Source organism: Aspergillus welwitschiae (assembly GCF_003344945.1).
Source record: "Aspergillus welwitschiae strain CBS 139.54b unplaced genomic scaffold BDQ94scaffold_14, whole genome shotgun sequence".
Taxonomy (NCBI): domain Eukaryota; kingdom Fungi; phylum Ascomycota; class Eurotiomycetes; order Eurotiales; family Aspergillaceae; genus Aspergillus; species Aspergillus welwitschiae.
Genome location: NW_020798708.1, coordinates 130761 through 149657, shown reverse-complemented (window position 1 = coordinate 149657; position 18897 = coordinate 130761). Strand labels below are relative to the sequence as shown.

The 18897-nt window shown below is 50.4% G+C and overlaps 5 protein-coding genes across 5 annotated transcripts; 1 reads left to right on the top strand and 4 right to left on the bottom strand.

Annotated features, from left to right (window-relative positions):
• Window positions 1-134: 134 nt before the first annotated feature.
• On the bottom strand, window positions 135-3159 carry BDQ94DRAFT_142665 (uncharacterized protein). The gene is made up of 8 exons (XM_026766074.1): window positions 2844-3159; window positions 2681-2783; window positions 2460-2624; window positions 2341-2402; window positions 1567-2281; window positions 1388-1448; window positions 323-1322; window positions 135-237 (listed from the first exon to the last, which is right to left on the bottom strand). Exons 1-7 carry the CDS (start codon window positions 3088-3090, stop codon window positions 381-383), a joined length of 2295 nt encoding a protein of 764 aa, XP_026626806.1. The 5' UTR covers window positions 3091-3159; the 3' UTR covers window positions 135-237; window positions 323-380.
• Window positions 3160-6308: 3149 nt separating this feature from the next.
• On the top strand, window positions 6309-8979 carry BDQ94DRAFT_178305 (and other transporter-domain-containing protein). The gene is made up of 8 exons (XM_026773100.1): window positions 6309-6553; window positions 6617-6694; window positions 6756-7019; window positions 7104-7129; window positions 7189-7279; window positions 7342-8348; window positions 8400-8514; window positions 8579-8979. Exons 1-8 carry the CDS (start codon window positions 6480-6482, stop codon window positions 8799-8801), a joined length of 1878 nt encoding a protein of 625 aa, XP_026626805.1. The 5' UTR covers window positions 6309-6479; the 3' UTR covers window positions 8802-8979.
• A 576-nt stretch (window positions 8980-9555) lies between these two features.
• On the bottom strand, window positions 9556-11787 carry BDQ94DRAFT_178302 (succinate dehydrogenase flavoprotein subunit; the record flags this gene model as incomplete). The annotated part of the gene is made up of 4 exons (XM_026773099.1): window positions 9556-10923; window positions 11025-11375; window positions 11472-11562; window positions 11627-11787. The coding sequence occupies 4 exons, from the start codon at window positions 11785-11787 to the stop codon at window positions 9556-9558; spliced, it is 1971 nt and encodes a 656-aa protein (XP_026626804.1).
• A 179-nt stretch (window positions 11788-11966) lies between these two features.
• On the bottom strand, window positions 11967-15037 carry BDQ94DRAFT_178300 (putative beta-N-acetylglucosaminidase). Its single transcript, XM_026773098.1, has 4 exons — window positions 14817-15037; window positions 14628-14750; window positions 12489-14540; window positions 11967-12412 (listed from the first exon to the last, which is right to left on the bottom strand). Exons 1-4 carry the CDS (start codon window positions 14850-14852, stop codon window positions 12044-12046), a joined length of 2580 nt encoding a protein of 859 aa, XP_026626803.1. The 5' UTR covers window positions 14853-15037; the 3' UTR covers window positions 11967-12043.
• Window positions 15038-15514: 477 nt separating this feature from the next.
• Window positions 15515-17188, bottom strand: BDQ94DRAFT_169857 (putative MFS transporter; the record flags this gene model as incomplete). The annotated part of the gene is made up of 3 exons (XM_026771365.1): window positions 15515-16420; window positions 16483-16716; window positions 16775-17188. The coding sequence occupies 3 exons, from the start codon at window positions 17186-17188 to the stop codon at window positions 15515-15517; spliced, it is 1554 nt and encodes a 517-aa protein (XP_026626802.1).
• Between the last annotated feature and the right edge of the window lie 1709 nt (window positions 17189-18897).

The following is an 18897-nucleotide window of genomic DNA, read 5'->3' as shown; positions in this document are numbered from 1 at the left end:
AAGTCCGGAGTGATGTGGGAGGGCGAGGGAGAAGTGGAGGTGACGATCGACGCCGGCTGGAACTCCGCCTGCTTCCCTGGGTCGCTTCCGCTGTTCTGGTGTCGGGCGCCTTGTCCTCTTCTTTCCAGGGGCCTCACTCACGCAGCCCAGAATTCAATGTTTCTGCAGGTCATTGATAAACTTTGATTATTTGCTGAAGATCTCTTGTTACAGGGGTACTTCTTGGTGTTTCTCAAGGTAGTATCAGGGTTTTATACATCCTACCTCTCACCTGCAAATCCTAGCCTACAACTACTGACTTCCTTGTTTAATCCTGGGTTAGTGGGCCAGTGTTTATCGGCTTCGCTCTTCACGAACAATTGTATAAGCTAGATCCCGATTTACAGTCCTCGTCTTCGCGCTTCCTCTCTCGCAACCGTGGCAAGTTCTGGGAAATCCCGATCGAGGCTGTCGAACAGTGCCTCCGCTTTCCGTCGCTTGCGCTCTTCGATCTGACCCTGCAACTGACCGATCTTCTCCAGAACCTTCGCATGTGAGTCCACTAGGGAAAGATCCAGAAGTTCATCGGCATATCGACGAAGCTCCTCCAATTTTCTTTCGAGAAAGGAGATGCTGGCTTCATCTGTAGTGGCTGGAACACTCGGCTCATTGGTCGGCCGTCGGAATGCGCCATCTCCTGGCGTCAGGGAAAGTAGAGGGGAAGCGTGCCTAAAGGGAGCCTGAAAGGGAGGTTCAGCTTCAGCAGGGCTATGTTTCTCAACGAGGTCACTGATACGGAGCTGCCCTTTCGGGCCTATACTCCGTGAGGACATCACATAGGGACGAGGGCTTGAGTGAATAGTATCCTCAGTACTTTGCGACTGTATTATACCACGATTCGTAAAAGTACTAGAGTCTTCCTGCTGTCGTGGCAGTTCCGCCTCTTCATCGCTAACCTGGTTTCTCGGTCGTTTATGTGCCCGGGAAGGCACTTCAGGCGGGAGGGATGCGCTATGAGCAGCCATGCTAGCTCTTTTGCCTCGTTTTTGATCAAACACGTTGTCGGTGAACCCCATGATGCGTCCGCGAGGATCAATCGACTTGATCCGAGCCCGCACAGGCTTGTCTTTACTAGAGTAAGGGAGAGGAAAGTGACAGCACCGGCAATTGCAGAAATGGGAGCACTTTGGACATACCCATGGATCTGTGTTCCTCAGAAAGGGTATCAAATCCACGTCAAAGTGTCGATGGAGGCCCCGGAAGCAGAAAAATGCGGAGCATTGGGTACATGCCACCCCTTTCCAGGCGGGATGACTATCGCGACACAAGTGACAAAGTCGCTCCTGGTCCATTTAGTTTGCGCTCCTTCAAAGCCAAGCCAAAAAGAAATACTGGGATGATTTCGTACCATCATCGGTTGTTTCCGTGCATCTGCCGCAGCAGCAGCCAAGGCGCCCAGAGATTTTTGCCTGGAAATAGAATTAGAGACATACTCGTGGTCACATAGATATTTAAGATTCTTGACGTCGAAACAAGGCACACAATTTGAGGCTAATTAAGCCTGAATGCTTGAAGGGAAGGTCATACTTTGGACGTTTGAATCGGGAGAGTAATCGATCACGAAGTCTGTTCCGTGTCGACTGGATAACCTCCATGCAGTAGGCACGCGGAATTAGTTCGGCCCATGTATAGTCAGCGACGTGTTTGCAGCTGCGTCCAGTAATAAAGCATGTCAGACATAAGTCAAAGTCGCCGCACTGCTCGCAGTGCAAATGCCGATTCCATATTGTCAAGCCGCAGAAATTACATTCTACCACGGCCCCCTGGGTATCCACGATCTTCATTGGAGGGTCCGAATCAGTCTCAATAGCTTCGTCATCGAGCAATTTTAGGAAGACATCCAGAAGAAGTGCTTCGTCCTCCGTCCCTAGCGACCCTCGGATTAATGCATGTAACGGGATTAAAGGGACTCGGCCAGTGTCTGCATGGCAATATCGCTGGTAGAATGGCTGGATGTAGTCGAAGAAAGAGACAAGCGAAGAGCTATGCATGACATTCCAAACTACCTTTGTAACCATCGAACTGATGTTCCAAATCTGATGGGCGGTGGCTGAAGGAAATATTACCAAGTCTCCAGGGTGCTGGTGGGTAACGTATATGGGGAAATCGGCAGACTTGAGCTGGGTAGTAGAAACGTCGGTCCAATCGGTATGGGGAGACTTCCCCAGTCTCTCCATATATGTGTCGTACGCGGCTTGTGAAATTTTATCAGTCCCAAAGCAGAGAGACCCAGGGCCAGCGCCTAGCCGAACTATCAGAACGTTTGTCGTGAATGTCAGATATGTCTCGTCAAGTATTCACCTTCTGATTCAACTAATAGATTTAAAGCAACTGTTCCGCTAAAGCATCTGTGAAATCCTGAGCTACCCCATTACAGAAAGTTAGTGGATATCACCGCATGGAAGGCAGCAGAGACTCACGAAGATTTCCGAGTCCCAACATACGCCATCAGAACCTCCGGAGCCGTCTCCTTTGGCAACATCCGGAATAAATCAAGAGATCCAAGATGCCGCATAGCTGAAGGAAGAAATGCCTCTAGTGCTTTGATCCACGCTTGTGGGCACTGAAGGTCTTTTGCGTACAAACTGGCTTGCCTATCAGTCAAGGAGGCCAACGCTCGGAATCGTATTGTCTAACGTACAACTCTCGGACATTGCCGGCACGAGCACATTCTGTCTGCGAAAGGAGATCTTGAAGCCGCATTTTCGCATCTCTCCCTGTGTGGCAGTTTCTTACCGGTATCGCTATTCACGAGTGAAAATGTCAACGGCTACACTTTTCAAGCTCTAAGGTCGTGGACATACCTCCTGAGGAAGAGAGGCTGCCAAGTCTCTCATTGTTCAGGATCGACCTATCCCATTCTTTCAAATGAGAAAAGCCACGTATAACAAATGGCTTTCCATCACGGAGTTTGGTCTCCACCCATCCTGTGGTTTCATCTTCTGATAGATGGATGATGTCCTGGACAGAATACTCGGAAAACGGGACGAACGGCTCTCCGGTGCGCAAGAGGTCCTGCGCAGACGGTGGGGACTGCTGTAGAAAGTCCATATCATATCAATCTTAATAAGAACATTGTCACACCGTTAAGACATAAACAATGACATTCCCAAGGCATTGGCCTTCGAAGGAAGATTGATATCACGCATCGATCGGCCATCTCGGAACCGGGCCTTTGGTTGTTACTCGCACGTGACTTTAGATCCCCCGCATATGTGTTCTAACCATTTACGGTAATCTGTGGAGTGTATTCCATAGCAAGTCCATGGAGTTGACCGGAAAGGTATCCTTAATCTTGTCTAACAGAAAAGAAGTAGAAAGCCTGAAGTCAAACCTCCCCATTAATATGGCCATCAATAGTGGGTAGTCAGCGTAACTTGGTGTAAAGGAAAGCATGTATTGTCCTGCACATACTTGATCACTGTCACAGCAGTCTTAGTTCCGAGGCCCAGACTTGATGCTGCGCCTTCAACTGGTGCTTACATGCTGATGAGGTTACATTATGTTTCGACTCCGTAGTGCAATGTAAAAGAAGGTCCGATATGAGGAGAACCAGCGGGGCTCATTGTGGTACCAACATGTCATGGCAGACCGCTACTACTGGGGTCCACAGCCGCCCGCAAGTCTGTCACCTCGATTTGCAATGATATATTTACATAGCCTTCAGAGCCCTGAAAGAGGACTTAGATAGCGTAACGACGGGTATATTGGTTGAAATCGGTAGGCAGCCCTACCTCCGCTAGTACAGTTTGGGGTCGTAAAGTCGGAACTTGTAGGAAGTGTCGTCGCATGGTCCCTTCCGAGGGAGACTGCTCAGACCCTGGTCAAGGCTACAGCAGCTTAGTTCGGAAAATGACTAGTCGGGTTGTCTGAAGTGCGTCTTTTGGGCTCAGATCCCAGCTGAGACTTTTGCTGTGCGCTACCCATGACTTGTCTTGACCCTTTAAGATCATGGTATAATACTAATCCCCAGATAACCAGACAAGCTCGAACCTCTTTTCAAGTACCCGGTACATACGCTATCAGAAGTTCACCTCCTCCATCAATTATAACTCGACCTACATCAGGACTATCGAAATCCGGGTAAGGCTTAGGACGGAAGCAACCTGGAATGCCCAGACACCAGCCCCCGACTTACAGGCTGTTGCCCAGGCCGTGTCGTATCGAGCGGGTCATCCAAGGCAGGTGGCCAGGACAGGCGGCTGGGAACACAGGAAAAGTCTGGATCCAGCATGGTAAAAGGATGCGCGGGCAAGCTTATTGGAGGGCCGTCGGGTGCCGTCCTGAAGCCTAACTAAGCCTAATCCAGGTTTTGTCCAGTCAAACCTCCGGCCGAGACCCCTTTATCCCTTTCATCCCCACATGGTGCTGTAACCCCAGATCGAACCTCGACCCGCCTTGTCAACGAGCGGGTTTTGTCACCTGTTGAGAACAACACTCTAGCTTCGACTTGGAAGGCGGGGTATGACTTGGCAATAATATTTACCCTTTCAGGTAACGGCCAAGTTAACCATAATCATTGGAATCTTTGCATTATGGCCGTTAGCATTCGGATCCGTAGTGGCAAAAGAAACTCGTCGACTGGGCACGAATCCTTTCAAGAAGACCCTCGCTCCGCCCCTGACCCAAAAATACTCCGTCCGGTTACACCTCCTGATCGAATCGGCTAGTTGCGTGGCTTACCGTCTTTGTAAATCAACCAAGGGCCAGGGTAGTTTTGAGAAGAACGAGTTATGCACTATGGTGAGAGCTGTCTGCTGTTGCTGTCCTCAATTCTTCTCCGATAAACTCTCAACTCCACGTGAGCATGACGCAAGGGCGAATATAGTGGGGACATGAATTTTCCGTGGATATGAAATAGGAATATAGACAGTACTTCCACAGAATTGGCAGGCTTACTTTGTGAGAACAGAGACTGGTTAGGGCCGCGACTAAATTACTCATGTTACCTCTTGTCGAGTCCTCTGAAACCAAGAACGCCAATGTCCAATCGCTTCTGCATTAACTCTAAATTTCAGCATATTATTGAGCAGCAGTGGTACGGCTGCAGGTGACCAATACATCCGCCTACCAATCTACATTTGGCTTAACATTGCCAGCCGGCGTCGCTCCAAATGTCAACACTTGGCAAACAAAATCCACGGTGGCGTTGATGGCGTTACAATCGACGCAGACACTAGCTAAGTGGAACCATAGGATTCAAACGAGAAGAGACTAGAAAAAAGCAAAAGGCAGGCCTAATTTCGGGGGTCAAATTTGCCACGTATGTGTTGCGTCTGGTCTAAGCCAGGCTTAATAGAGACCATCTAAATTCCGTTCACACGATAAGCTTTGTAGGGAAGTTGAAAGAATTTGTTAGGGTCAGGGATAATGGAAGGCCCGAAGAATATCATCTGATGCAACTAGCATTGCATTAGCTTTCTTTGAGGCTTTGCATGCGGATAATGTTCTCTGCGATTATATGTAAACATGCTACCTTTCCCCCACAGGTCAGTGCTTACAAGGTGACAATGGAGACCAGAGTACCTATGCTGAAGTCAGCAGACTTAAACTAGCCCACCTCCACCACCATGCATTCCCTGCTAAAACGAAGGCGTTTAAACCCGAACCCGTGTAAACTTTCACTTTCAGTCTATCTGGCCAGCTGTCAGCTGCTTGTACCATGGTTGCCTCAATTTCTTGGAATGTCCGCTTTGGCAAATGCTTACCATCGCCCGGAACGAATGTCCGGAGTAGACAAGCTGTGGTAGTTCCATATGTTAGACGGACAAGAGCATGTTAAGTCTGACTACGATGAGAATACTTGCGTCCACAGCATCGTGTTACCGTACACCAGGTAATTGTGCCCGGAATTGAGGCAAAATCAACATTATCAAGGACAGGTTATTCCAGTTAGCTCTAGATAGAATGGCCATGTGCCGCTTCCAATGTGTTTGTTGAAAGAAAGAGGTTAATGGTCTCAGATAATACATATTCTATCAATCACATCTGTTCACACGTCTGATTGGATTGCCACTAAATCTTCTACCCCGGGTTCAGAATCCCCGCGGGGAAGAAGGGAGGCATCACAGTACCGCACAATACCTCCATCTTGGTAAGAGCCTCCTGCAGCCGGAGGGTGAAGTGAATGCAACCGGACCTCGCCTCTTTGTTCAGGGCTCAACCCGACGATTCCCAACAGTGCGTTCTTAATTCCCTTCCCCTCGCACCTGCTCACTTCAATTCTTTTAATCCCCCTCCGCCTTCCCAACTTCGTTTCCATCTCACCCCGCATCTGTTGTGCATTCTTTCTCATCCCCGTACTTCCCCACGCCCCCGGCTTCGACGCGCCCCGTTCTTCTTATCACTGACATCGTCGCGGCTGGTGATTCTCCGTACTCCATCTTGTGCAAGCACTCGAGCCAGACGCGTTTTCTGTCGTCCTAAGCCTGGCAAACACCATGGCAAAGGAGGAGGTGGCCCCGATTCAGGCCGTGTCCCCAATTCAGGCAGTTGACTCTGCTGTCGACCCCTAGTATGTGTCTTTCATGTTTAGTTTCCCGTTACCTTTCACATATACTCACATCGGTTGTGTTAGTGGCAGTCACAATGAGCCTGACGTTACTGAGAAGGGCACTACGGAGCACATCAATCTGAACAATAATACTTCTGCCAAGTAAGTCACTTATACTGGTTTTGGTGATTCGGTCGTGTTTCATTAACCATTTTCGTTGTAGAATCAAGAATCCCTTGGCGGACCTGAGCCCGGCTCAAGTGGTGCAAGATGTCGAAGACTTTGCCAATGAATATCAGTTGACTGATATCTTCCCCTTGCTTAAGAAAGGAGCCCTTGTGGCACGCGATCCCGAAGACTTTCACTCGGTTCCAGATTTGACTAGTGATGAGATTACTGCCATTCGTGATGAGAAAGATCACAAGTGGCGTCAGCCTAAAGCTCTCTATTTCACTATCATTCTCTGCTCCATTGGAGCTGCTGTCCAGTAAGTATTACACTCAAGACTCTAGCCTCTTCTCATCATACCTTGGATGATGATTTAGTGAAATCTTGCTGACCTCTGCACCAGGGGTTGGGATCAAACCGGAAGTAATGGTAAGTACAGCCTGAAACTCTGATATAGAAGCTCTCGCTAATATCAATCTATCATCTAGGCGCCAACCTCTCTTTCCCTGTTGCGCTTGGAATTCCTGAAACTGGTCCCCACGCGTCAAGAAACCAGTGGCTTGTCGGTACCGTTAATGCGTGCGTAACCCTTGTCCCCCGTATGTTGTTAAGATAACCTTGCGACTAACATTCTTGGATAGGGCTCCATACATGTCTAGCGCTGTCATCGGATGCTGGCTGTCCGACCCACTGAACAAGTATCTGGGCCGCCGTGGTGCTATTTTCATGTCTGCCATCTTCTGCCTTCTTGCTCCTATTGGATCTGCCGTCAGTCAGACCTGGCCTCAGCTGTTCGTGACTCGTCTGTTGCTGGGCTTGGGAATGGGTTTGAAGGCGTCTACAATCCCAATGTTCTGTGCAGAGAACACCCCGGCTTCTATTCGTGGAGGACTCGTTATGTGCTGGCAGTTGTGGACGGCCTTTGGTATCTTCCTTGGGACTTCCGCGAACCTTGCTGTCAAAGACACTGGGAAGATCTCCTGGAGACTCCAGCTCGGTTCCGCCTTTATTCCAGCGCTTCCTTTGCTGATTGGTGTCTTCATGTGTCCAGAGTCGCCTCGCTGGTACATCAAGAAGGAAAAGATGCGTAACGCCTACCGGTCTTTGCGCCGCTTGCGCAACACTGAGCTGCAGGCCGCACGTGATCTCTACTACATCTACGCACAGATCAAGATTGAGCAGGATATTGCTGGAGAAAGCAATTATGCCACCCGATTTGTCGAGTTGTTTACTATTCCTCGTATCCGCCGTGCAACTCTTGCTTCCTTCGTTGTGATGATTGCGCAGCAGATGTGCGGAATCAATATCGTTGCCTTTTATTCCTCGACTGTCTTTCAGCAGGCAGGAGCCAACGTCACCGAAGCACTGTTTGCCTCCTGGGGCTTTGGACTTGTAAACTTCATCTTTGCATTCCCGGCGGTGTTCACCATTGACACATATGGCCGGCGAGCTCTGCTTTTGTTTACGTTCCCCCAGATGGCCTGGACTCTGCTGGCCGCAGGCTTCTGTTTCTACATTCCCAAGGAGCAGACGGCGCATCTGGCATGCATCGCTCTCTTTGTCTTCATGTTCGCAGCTTTCTACTCTCCTGGCGAGGGACCAGTCCCGTTCACTTACTCTGCCGAAGTCTTCCCTCTATCCCATCGTGGTAAGTGTGAATGTTTTGGTACTCAGATCACAACCAGACTAACGAAAGCAGAGGTCGGAATGGCTTGGGCTGTGGCAGTTTGTCTCGGCTGGGCTGCGGTACTTTCCATTACCTTTCCCCGTATGCTGGCCGTTATGACTCCAACTGGTGCATTTGGCTTCTACGCGTAAGTCACATACCCTGATTACTTCCACTCAGATTTCCTTTGCAGTCATCCTAATCTCTGGCAGGGCGCTGAACGTGACTGCCTTTGTAATGATCTTCTTGTGGGTCCCTGAGACCAAGCAGCGGACTCTGGAAGAACTTGACTACATTTTCGGGGTCCCGACTCGGATCCATATGCGTTACCAGATGTTCCACGTGCTTCCCTGGTGGATCAACCGCTACATCTTCCGGCGCAACGTTCACTTGGAGCCCTTGTACAAGCTTGACCACCTTGCCTCCAGTGGCTAAGCGGGATGCATCTGTCTATGAGCACTTCAAGTTTCTCGTGTGCGTACGATGAAACCGTTGCTTTCGACACGGAGTACTGGTGGCTATGTTGCTTCGCGAAGTTTTCGGCGTTTAGTGCGATTTTCCGCGCTTTAATTACAGGGTAGAATCTGAGTGCAGGACACAGTGAAATTGAGAGTGCTTGCAAAGATCTTCACTGAGTGAAAGATCATGTATTACTCTAATAAATGATAATCTATGATTAGTGCTTCGGTGTTCGCTAAACACGTAGAACTGCTTCCTCCACGGAGATTATGCAGGCGATATGACAGAAAAGGATTCTTGTAATGCCCTGCACTGTTTGAAGTTTTGTGAACTAGAACTCAGACGAGTTGATGAGAAAAGAAGAGGGGAAGAGGGGGGGGGTTTATACTCGAGCACTGGCGGCCTCAGGACCATCATGACACCTACCCCTCCCCTCTCTGCCTCTCGTCTCACAGCAAAATCGCCACCCACCCCCAAATAAGCTGCATCTAGACACAAGAAATAGCGCCGGTATGGACTGCGACCAGCCATGCAGGTGCACCTCGGCAGCGGGTCCAGTATCTAAGTTGCTACATCGGGCAAGAGACCCTGTCCGTTTCTGCATCCGCGGCCCGTACATTGCATTCGAATACATGCAGCAAGCAACACGTTGGTTCTCTCTCTATCAATCACAATTTCACCCCAAAATCTTCTCTACACGTATCTAGCAAAAGACCCAAAAGGGTATACTTCAATAGCTCCTCTTCACCGGCGGCACACTCTTACAATCCCCCTCATCCAACGTCTTCATAATCACCCCCCGATACCCCACCCGAACCCCCTCCTCTTTTTCGTCCTTCTGCCACGTCCAACTATGCTTCAACCACCCCTCATCGTTCCTCTCCGGGAAATCCTCCCTCGCATGACTCCCCCGACTCTCCGTCCTACACAACGCCGCCATAGCCGTCTGCGCCGCGCACGTCAGCAGATTCCTCAACTCCAGTGTCTCTACTAGGTCCGAATTCCAGATTAGACTTCTATCGCTTGTTCTTAGTCGCGTGGAGAAATCATTCTGCACTTGGATTACTTTACTCAGTCCTGTGGTAAGGGATTCGTGCGTGCGAAACACAGCGAGGTCCGTTTGCATGGCTCGTTGGAGGTTGTGCCGTAGTGAAGAAGACGGGAGGTCGCCTGTTGCGTGGAGGTTCGTGGATAGGCTTGATAGAGAGTCTTGGCCTAGACTTGACGAAGGAGTATCATCGTGTGGGATATTGTGAAGCGGCATGTTGGGTTCGTTGGTCTCGGCGATGTGGAGTGCACACGCCCGGCCGAAGACAACTATGTCCAGGAGCGAGTTTGCGCCGAGTCGGTTGGCGCCGTGCACGCTGACACTGGCGCATTCGCCGGCTGCGTAGAGGCCTGGGACGGGTTCTACCTCTGCATCTGGGATGTTTGTCCCCGTCGAAGTGCGGATACGAGTAGTAAGCACCTGGCCTTTATAGTTCGTCGGGATCCCGCCCATGCAGTAGTGAACCGTAGGAACAACAGGGATAGGATCCCGAGTGATATCAATCCCCGCGAAAATTGATGCCGTCTCAAGAATCCCAGGGAGCCGTGAACGGATGAGCTCAGCAGGTAAATGAGACAGCTGGAGATGGATATGATCCTTATCCGGGCCACAGCCCCGGCCCTCGCGAATCTCAAGATTCATAGCTCTTGCTACTACATCCCGACTAGCCAGGTCTTTAGCTGTCGGGGCATACCGCTCCATGAAGCGTTCGCCGTGCGCATTGAGGAGATATCCGCCCTCCCCGCGAGCACCTTCCGTGATGAGCACCCCGGCGCCATGGATCCCAGAGGGGTGGAACTGCACGAACTCCATATCCTGGTTAGGAAGACCCGCGCGGGCAACCATGGCATTACCATCTCCGGTGGAAGTATGTGCAGACGTGCAGGAGAAGTAAGCCCGGCCGTAACCGCCCGTCGCAAGGACAGTGTTTCGCGCAAAAAAGCGATGCAGCGTGCCGTCTTCAAGAGAGAGGCAGATGACCCCCACGCAGGCACCGTCGACCATGAGAAGATCAAGGGCGAAGAATTCAACGAAGAATTGGGTATCGTGCTGGAGTTTAAACACATCCGTCAGTCAGTCAGTCTCTGCCAGAGTACTATATTGAACCATGGTTCATCATTTCTACAGTATATTATGATGGCGTGATATACCTTCAACGCCTCCCCATACAGAGCATGCAACATGGCATGACCCGTCCGATCCGCCGCACAAGCAGTCCGATACGCCTGCCCTCCTTTCCCATAATCCAGACTCTGTCCCCCAAGAGCCCGCTGGTATATGCGACCATCTTCTGTTCTGGAAAACGCCATGCCGTAATTCTCTAGCTCGTATATAGCCTTCGGCGCTTCTCTTGTCATATAGTGAATTGCATCTTGGTCTCCTAGCCAGTCTGAGCCCTTGACTGTGTCGTACATGTGCCAGCGGTAATCGTCTTTCGTCATGTTACCCAGCGCGGCGTTGATGCCGCCTTGGGCTGCGACGGTGTGGGAGCGTGTGGGGAACTATCATGTTCTAACTTAATTTCATTGTCACTTCTCTCTTTTGTGAGGTTTTTCGGGGGTTATGTATGTGAAGGGAATGGGTATAGGGTATGCTACCAATTTCGTGATGCATGCGGTGCGGAACCCTGACTCGGTCAGACCGACTGCGGCGCGGAGGCCGGCGCCGCCGGCTCCTATCACGATGGCACTTTATGGAATTAACCTGTCAGTCAATGTACTTCTGGGATGAGGTGTGCGGGCTGGTTACTCACTCGTAGTAGTGGTCGAATAGCGGGGCTTCAGATACAGATGGTCCCGGAGATGAGTGCCGGGGAAGAGTGGAGAATGGGCGGTGTCGTTTGAGAAAAGGTCGCGTATGGAAGGGATTTGGTAGGGTGTTTCTTTGATGGAAGGCTCGGCTTAGGCGATACATGATTGAATGTCAAATCCTTTTAGTTGGAATGGTGTTATTTGGTCATTTGAGTGTAGATGGTCGTCTCGGAACACTGCCATTGTGCCTTTCGAGATGCCCGAGGCGGGGAACCTTACCCGAGGTTCTCTCGGAAGGGGAACTCCGAGATGCAGGCCTCGGCCAGTCAACATGCGGGGAATGTCAGCGTGAATGCGGTCCAATAATAGTAGCTATATGCATCCTAGTGATGGCTTCCTGTGGAAATAATGTCGTAAAACTACATTTGAAGAGTTGCCCGTCGATATTCGCGCCAGACTTTGAAGCCGAGCTGCTCGTAGAACCCTTCCAGCACCACCCAGTCGACAAATACTCCCTCCGCGCCTCTCCGCCTCAGATCCTCCATTGCGTGGCTGAGTAGTGCCAGCCCAAGTCCCTTCTTCCTATGATCCGCATCCACACCTACACATCCAATGAGGCCGGTTTTGGACCCACAAACAGGTGGAAGCGCCCAGTTTCTCTGTAGAGCGGGCGAGTCAGAATCAAGCATCAGTGTCCAAGCGGCCTGTTTTCCTTGGGAGTCGAAGGCTGCCATCACACTGAATGGATATTTGGTAGGGTGAAGCTCTTCATATTGGCGCACCCAGGCCTGTTTACACTAGTCAGACCAGAAAAGGAAGACACGTTGAATGCTGCGGTGCATAGAAAATTGGGAGTATGCTTACCGCATTTGCAGAGAAATTTTTCCTCTGTCCAGCCAGGCATTCTTCATAATGCTCGGGCTGAAGTGGACCAAACGTATATCCCTGATCCGCAGCCCGTGTGATATATGCGTCAGGGGCCTTGAAGTCACCTATATCTTGGTACAAGTCAACGTTCCGCGGGTTCGTATCCCATAGTGAGAAGCCACGCTTCTGGAAGAACTCCTGTACCGATGACGGTAAATCGTTGGGTATCCCAGGAAAGAACCTTGGGAATGAGCTGCTTAATTCGAGACGTGACAGATTCAGATTGGCCCGATACCATGCAGTGATTTTCGAGATCAGTGCTGTTCCAAGTCCCTGGCCTTGCTTTGCAGGATCCACTGCAAGCACGGCAATGTTGCCAGCAACACCTGCGGGTGTAGTGCTGGTATATGTCAAGCCAAATCCTACAATATCAGCACCCAAGCGAGCAACGAAATGATGCCCATGTTCTTGATTGATAAGTAGTTGCAACTTCTGAGCGGAAAGTGGGTAGGAAGGCAAAGCAGCATTCCAAACAGCTGTTATTTGCAAGATATCCTTAGTGTTAGCCAATTCTGATTCCTCAACAGACATTTGACTGGTAGGATTTTTGACCGGCAAGGTGCCTTTAGGTTCCGATCTTCCAAATATGACCTCAGCAGCTGCCGCAAATGCTTCGGGTGTTGGCTCATAGGTGGCGATATATGTTCCAACCGACGCATCTTCCAGGAAGTCGTAGGGGTTACAGGCGGCGATGCTGACCAGTTTACGAGCCCGGCTAGGCAGCTCCAAGCCTAAAGTCCGCTGAAACGGGGACTCTCGCGCATTAATAGAAGTGAAAATAACGACATCGGCAGCTTCAATGGTACTCGTCAGCTCGGCCGATAAGCCTGCACTCCCATATCGGATTTCAACCACCGTTTGGTTGTATTGCCTCAGTATGTTGAGATAAACGGAGGCGTTATAAGAGCCCTTCCTTCCCAGTCCCTCTCCATCCACTGCACCTCCAGCTGGAGTCTGGTCCCCAGGAAAGAGGAATACGACGTTAGCAGAGCTGGACACAGGAAGAATCTGGAGGGAATCCCGAACAAGCGTCACAGACTGGGCATAGGCTTGTTTAGCCAGCGCAGAATGTTTCACTAGGTCTGTTCCCAGAGCAGGCCAGTTTTCTCTCGATTCCAGAGGTCGCAGCGCCGTCTCCCAGCTTAGAAATCTGCTCTTCAGCTCACTCACACGACGGATGGCCTCATTCAATCGCGCGGAAGGAATCTTTTCAGACTCGGCGGCCTGACAGACCTGCAGAATAGAAGCTACTTGGACGGAATACGTGTGGCATATCATAATGCTGTCGCAGCCAGCCGCCAGGGCAAGGACAGCGCCTTGCTCTGTTCCGTACGTAGCACGAATTCCATCCATCTCGAGACAGTCCGTAATGACCATACCACCGTACCCCATATCTTCGCGAAGAATCCTCATCACATCAGGCGATAAGGTGGCAGGCAATCTGCCATCTCCTATGCCAGGTAGGGAGATATGGGCTGTCATAATTGCCTCGATACCTTCATTTGCTGCTTGACGGAAGGGAACCAGCTCGCAGCTTTCTAGTTGTTCACGTGTCTTTGGAATGACAGGTAGGCCATAGTGTGAGTCAACTGCGGTATCACCATGCCCTGGAAAATGTTTTACAGTAGGTACGACCTTGTGCTCCCGAAGACCTTGGGCGCTGGCACTGGCGAATCGAGCCACGAACTCGGGATTATCTCCGAAGCTACGAACCCCGATTACCGGGTTGAGTGGCTCGGAATTAATGTCACATACGGGCGCATAGTTCATGTTAATTCCCGAGGCGCTCAGAATCTCACCGGTTGCCGCCCCGACCTGGTATGCGAGCTCGGGGGAATTGGCGGCACCTAGAGCCATAGGGCCCGGCAGTTGTGGAGCAACCGGAGGCGACACCCTGGTGACAAGACCATTCTCCTGATCAATTCCTATAAGCAATGGATGTTCGTGTCCTGCCAATCGTGCTTCTTCTTGAAGCGCATGCGTCAAGGCCTTTAATCGGAGACTTGATATCAGTTACTGGGTCTCGGCGCTGGCGTACTGCTAATAGCAGTGGGTGGTCATTGGGAAGTCCCCTACCTGAAGTTGAGCTGCATCGCTAACATTTCGTTTGAAAAAAACGATCGCACCAATACCATAGTCGTGAATCAGAGTCTTGATTTCTGGGCTCGGAGTGAGGCCGTGGAATCCGACCGCGAAGAGCTAAACTCCGCTATAGTTCAGTCGGATGTTTCTTAAAGGGCAATCCAAGGCTGAGTGACATCATACCTGACCAATTTGCTTCTGCAGTCCAGTCGCAGGCATTGTAATGAACCTCTTCTTCGGTAGAATGGAAGACCAGAACAGAATGTAACGAAGCTGTGGTGCCGTAGGAGGGGCAGAGCCGATGGGGTACACGCGTTTGGTTTATCGATAAGAACCAGTGGAGTCAACTAATTTTAGATCTCGGCACAACGAAGGTGGACCATTAAGCTAGAATGGAGTGAAAGGCCACAATACAACGACAAGACAAGAAGCAAGACAATTTCATACAATCGGGATTGGGGTTGAAGAGAGAGAATTATAGTTGGGAGAAGAGGGGCACAAGACGATCAGTGGCGGGCGGAGTAGAGACAGTGTCCGGGTGTCCAGCCTCGCGATCTATTTCCGTAATCCCCGCAAGCCGTCCCCTTACTACTCGTGACCAAGTCTTCATTAGGGCCAAAGTCGATACATGGAGTACTTTCGAATACAGCTTCTCTTGAAGCATTTTGAGAGAGTGGGTAATCCTAGCCGGAAAAAAAGAAAGAAACCTGTTATATGAGGTAGCCAAGCCAATAACTTAATGTGCTAAATCTCTGATATGTACATTAGAATAAGAAAAATCCACCATGGAATGTCATTCCGGTCGCGACACGGCCGAGATCAATCATTAATGCAGTTGGGTATTATGCTTATGACGTGACGACCCAATGGGTCGCAAAAAATTAAACATGTTCTGAGGCGTGTTCTCTCCCCTTTTCTTCCCCTTTAGCCTGAAGCTTTGCATCAACAGCCTCCCTCCATCGAGGGCCATATTCCGCGGTCAGATATAATCCACCACCAACAGCTATCAGAAACAGCGCCGAGATGGTACTGAACCACCCCACGCCCATTGCCTTAAGAGCAGGTAGGACAACACCCGTCCCGAGAGCAGCAAACATATACCGGCAAACAAAGTTTGCTGCGACGACCTCCTCGCTTCTACCACTCTCTTGCATCACATCCAATCCGTAAGTGTTCAGACTGGGGAAGCAGAACATTGTGGCTACTCCCTGCAGGAACATAGCGACGACGGGAACTGGGATTCCCCCGACTTCTTTGTCAACTGTCCAGCCATAAACAAGGATGCATGCTGGGATAGCAATTAAGATGAAGGATACACAAGAGCGGAGACGGTCTTCAGGTATACGTCGTCCGTTGCGGATACGAGTGTATTTCCGAGCCACAAGATCGGCCCAACGGCCACCAAAGAAGGTGCCGGCTATATAGCCACCACCGGGGCCGAGGTAGAAGAGGCCGGCTTCAATGGGGCTTTCAAGGTGAAAGCGAGGGTTAAGAACGTAGCGAATTGGTGTGAGAAGGGCGTATTGATTCCATACTAAGGCGCCGGCAGTGAGGCTAGTGAGAAAGATGTTCGGGTAAGAGAAGACCAAGCGGGCAATGCGAAGGGGTGAGATGTGGTTCCAGAGTTGCTTGGTCTGCTGAGGCAGGCTCTTCCCTCTGAAATGGGTGTTTGATTTGTGGCTGATGGTCTCCGGAAAGAATATCATAAAAAGGACTGCTGCGAAGCCGTTTAATGCAGCAAGTAGCCAGAATATATATCTCCATGGGCGGAAGGTAGCCATGATGCCCTATATATGAAAGTGTCAGTTCAGAACAGCCAGGTGAATGGTACGTTTTGGATGAGACATACTCCTAGAACGGGACCAAGGGCAGGCCCGGTCACACTACCTGACAATACCCATCCCAGTGGTAAGGCTCGAGACATTGGCTCATAAATATCGCCCACGGTGGCACTCCCGAGCACTAAAAATGCGGTTCCCTGAAACGCGGCACATATGCGGAAGATAAAGTAGGCTTCAAGGTTGGGGGCTAGCGCTGTGGCCACAGTAAAAAGAAAGAAGAGAATGGAACTCGCAATGAGGATCTAAGGGACTACCTGTTAGGGGTAAGAGGGAAAATATGAATGCACAGATGCCACTCACCGGACGGCGGCCCGAGATCTGACTCAAAGGACCCCAGAGGAGAGCAGCGATCCCCATGGAAGCTAGGTAAAGAGCGTTGCTGGCAGTGATAATATCTGCGTCTGTTTTGAATGTCCTGGCGATCTCTGGGACAGAGGCCAGAATGGCAGTGGAGGATATAGGTCCGAGGATAGCAGAATACGAAAGGATAATAACGACAATGATCTTTCGGGTAGGTGAGAACTGGTTGTACTGATCTTCATGGACCTCTTCGGGGATGTTTCCATGAGGCAAAGTACGGTCTGAGTCGTGAGTGGTGGCCTGAATGAGGGTAATGGTTGAGTTGAGAGGCGGTCGATGCTCATGTCTGGAGCTCTGACGTCCATTAGGGACAACGAGTGTCGAGGACGAATTCAAGAACTTTCGGTCGAACATGTTGCTTGGTTGTTGACACCGTTCCAGATCACTCTTGATGGATTGTGTCACGCCAGGCACGACGACAAGGCTTCCGTTATTGCTGAGATGACTCTGTTTGATATCCAGAACGAATATAGAAAGTCAGGAAGTACATTATGCAAGGAAAATGTCAATTGATGATAAAGAAAGAGTGTTTCTAGAGGAACTTTCGAAGGATCAAAAACAAAGGAGAGGACGGGGCTCCATAGCACCCAGACACCTAGATACTGTACATAAATGAGTCGTCAAACATCCAAAAAATTGCCTTAACACCCTGGATCCACCATCATATTTAAAGCACCTGGCCACCAGGAGGTAGAGAACTCTCGACCACACGTGGAGTGTCACGACTCCATTCTTCAGCGCGACTATCGTCGGTCAGAGGGCAAGACTGTCATAACTAACTGCCCCTAAAAACACTTAATCGCCAAGAGAAGTAAGAGCAGAGACTTCTGCGATACCCACATACAAGTTTAGCTCAGATCAAACTTTGGTAGCCGCTAGACCATTGATGCTCATCGTCTTTTTGACTCCGAACACGCTTGAGAAACTAGTTGTAAGCTTGGGGCAGAAGCCGGGAACCGTAGCTTGCCGCGGAGGTGGGAACCCGATCGGCACAGGGGCTCCAGGAACGAACTTCTGCACAGCCAACGGCGTGTGAACCATTTTGAATCAGCAACCAGGTTCAGAAACGATGTCAAAAATTGGCCAAGTCCACAATCTCGTTGCGCAAAGTTTTCCAGATGGCACAAGTTTTTCCAGCACTCTCGCAACAACCTAAAGGCATCTGGGGTACGGCAGCTCTCGTATCGAACACCCAGTAATCGGCCCAGACACCAGGGCCACAGTGGAGACTGGGGACTTCACACGACTCAGGAGAGCTGAGAGACAAGTTCGTGCTTTTGCCTGGTCGATCGCGCCCACTCCCATATAACTTGATTTCGTGCTACTTGGCAATCATCGACAGTCTCTGGGTTGTAGGGCTACTTGATCAGCTGCTGACGATCGCTGACTCCGAATGACGGGTGTTGATCTGATCTAAAGCCTCAAGGGAAAGGCACAAGATCGATCAGTATGAGGATGTACATGGGTGTCCACCTATACAGCTGGCAAAAATCGAGGCCTTCGAAGGCCGGTCTCACTCCGTAAGAAGGTTGTTTACCGAGAAGGACCCTCATACAGTAACATCCCAAGGTTTCAATAATGAGGAAGTCAACCTTCCGCTTTCGTCCAGCTTCAACCCCCGGAAAGCCCTTTACAACCACTCAACCGGTCTGTAGTGACTATCCTGGAACCACTGTGTCAGAGCTTGCAGTCAGCTTCGATCCACACACGCAGCCTTGACTCGGCGGTCATGCTGGGCATGGTAACCGATGGGGTTGCGATCAAACTGAGCGACAGACAGATAACAGACGGCGCCCAGTATGGCAAAGTAAGGGCAGAAGGTCTTATCTGGAGTTCAACTATACAGACCCAGCAATAGATTTGATATGCCCGTGTAAGTAAGGCATGGGGTCTGGGAGTCTACTTAGTGGTCAGTAGTTTAGCTGTTGGGGAACTTCCAGCCGCAGTTCGGTCGCCAAGTCAACTGATAAGCTATCACGAGATCAGGGGTAATGGTGTGGAGAGTAGAGGAATATTGTAGGCACTACAGTTATGGACTTCTTTTGCGGTCTATTTTTGCACAT

Coding starts and splice junctions, on each gene's coding strand:
- BDQ94DRAFT_178305 (XM_026773100.1), top strand. CDS start 6,480: ATGGCAAAGGAGGAGGTGGCCCCGATTCAGGCCGTGTCCCCAATTCAG. Junction 6,695..6,755: donor AACAATAATACTTCTGCCAA/GTAAGTCACTTA, acceptor TTTTCGTTGTAG/AATCAAGAATCCCTTGGCGG. Junction 8,349..8,399: donor CTTCCCTCTATCCCATCGTG/GTAAGTGTGAAT, acceptor TAACGAAAGCAG/AGGTCGGAATGGCTTGGGCT.
- BDQ94DRAFT_142665 (XM_026766074.1), bottom strand. CDS start 3,090: ATGGACTTTCTACAGCAGTCCCCACCGTCTGCGCAGGACCTCTTGCGC. Junction 2,784..2,843: donor CAGCCTCTCTTCCTCAGGAG/GTATGTCCACGA, acceptor ACTCGTGAATAG/CGATACCGGTAAGAAACTGC. Junction 1,323..1,387: donor CACGGAAACAACCGATGATG/GTACGAAATCAT, acceptor TAAATGGACCAG/GAGCGACTTTGTCACTTGTG.
- BDQ94DRAFT_178300 (XM_026773098.1), bottom strand. CDS start 14,852: ATGCCTGCGACTGGACTGCAGAAGCAAATTGGTCAG. Junction 14,541..14,627: donor GCGATGCAGCTCAACTTCAG/GTAGGGGACTTC, acceptor CTCCGATTAAAG/GCCTTGACGCATGCGCTTCA. Junction 12,413..12,488: donor AAAATTTCTCTGCAAATGCG/GTAAGCATACTC, acceptor TAGTGTAAACAG/GCCTGGGTGCGCCAATATGA.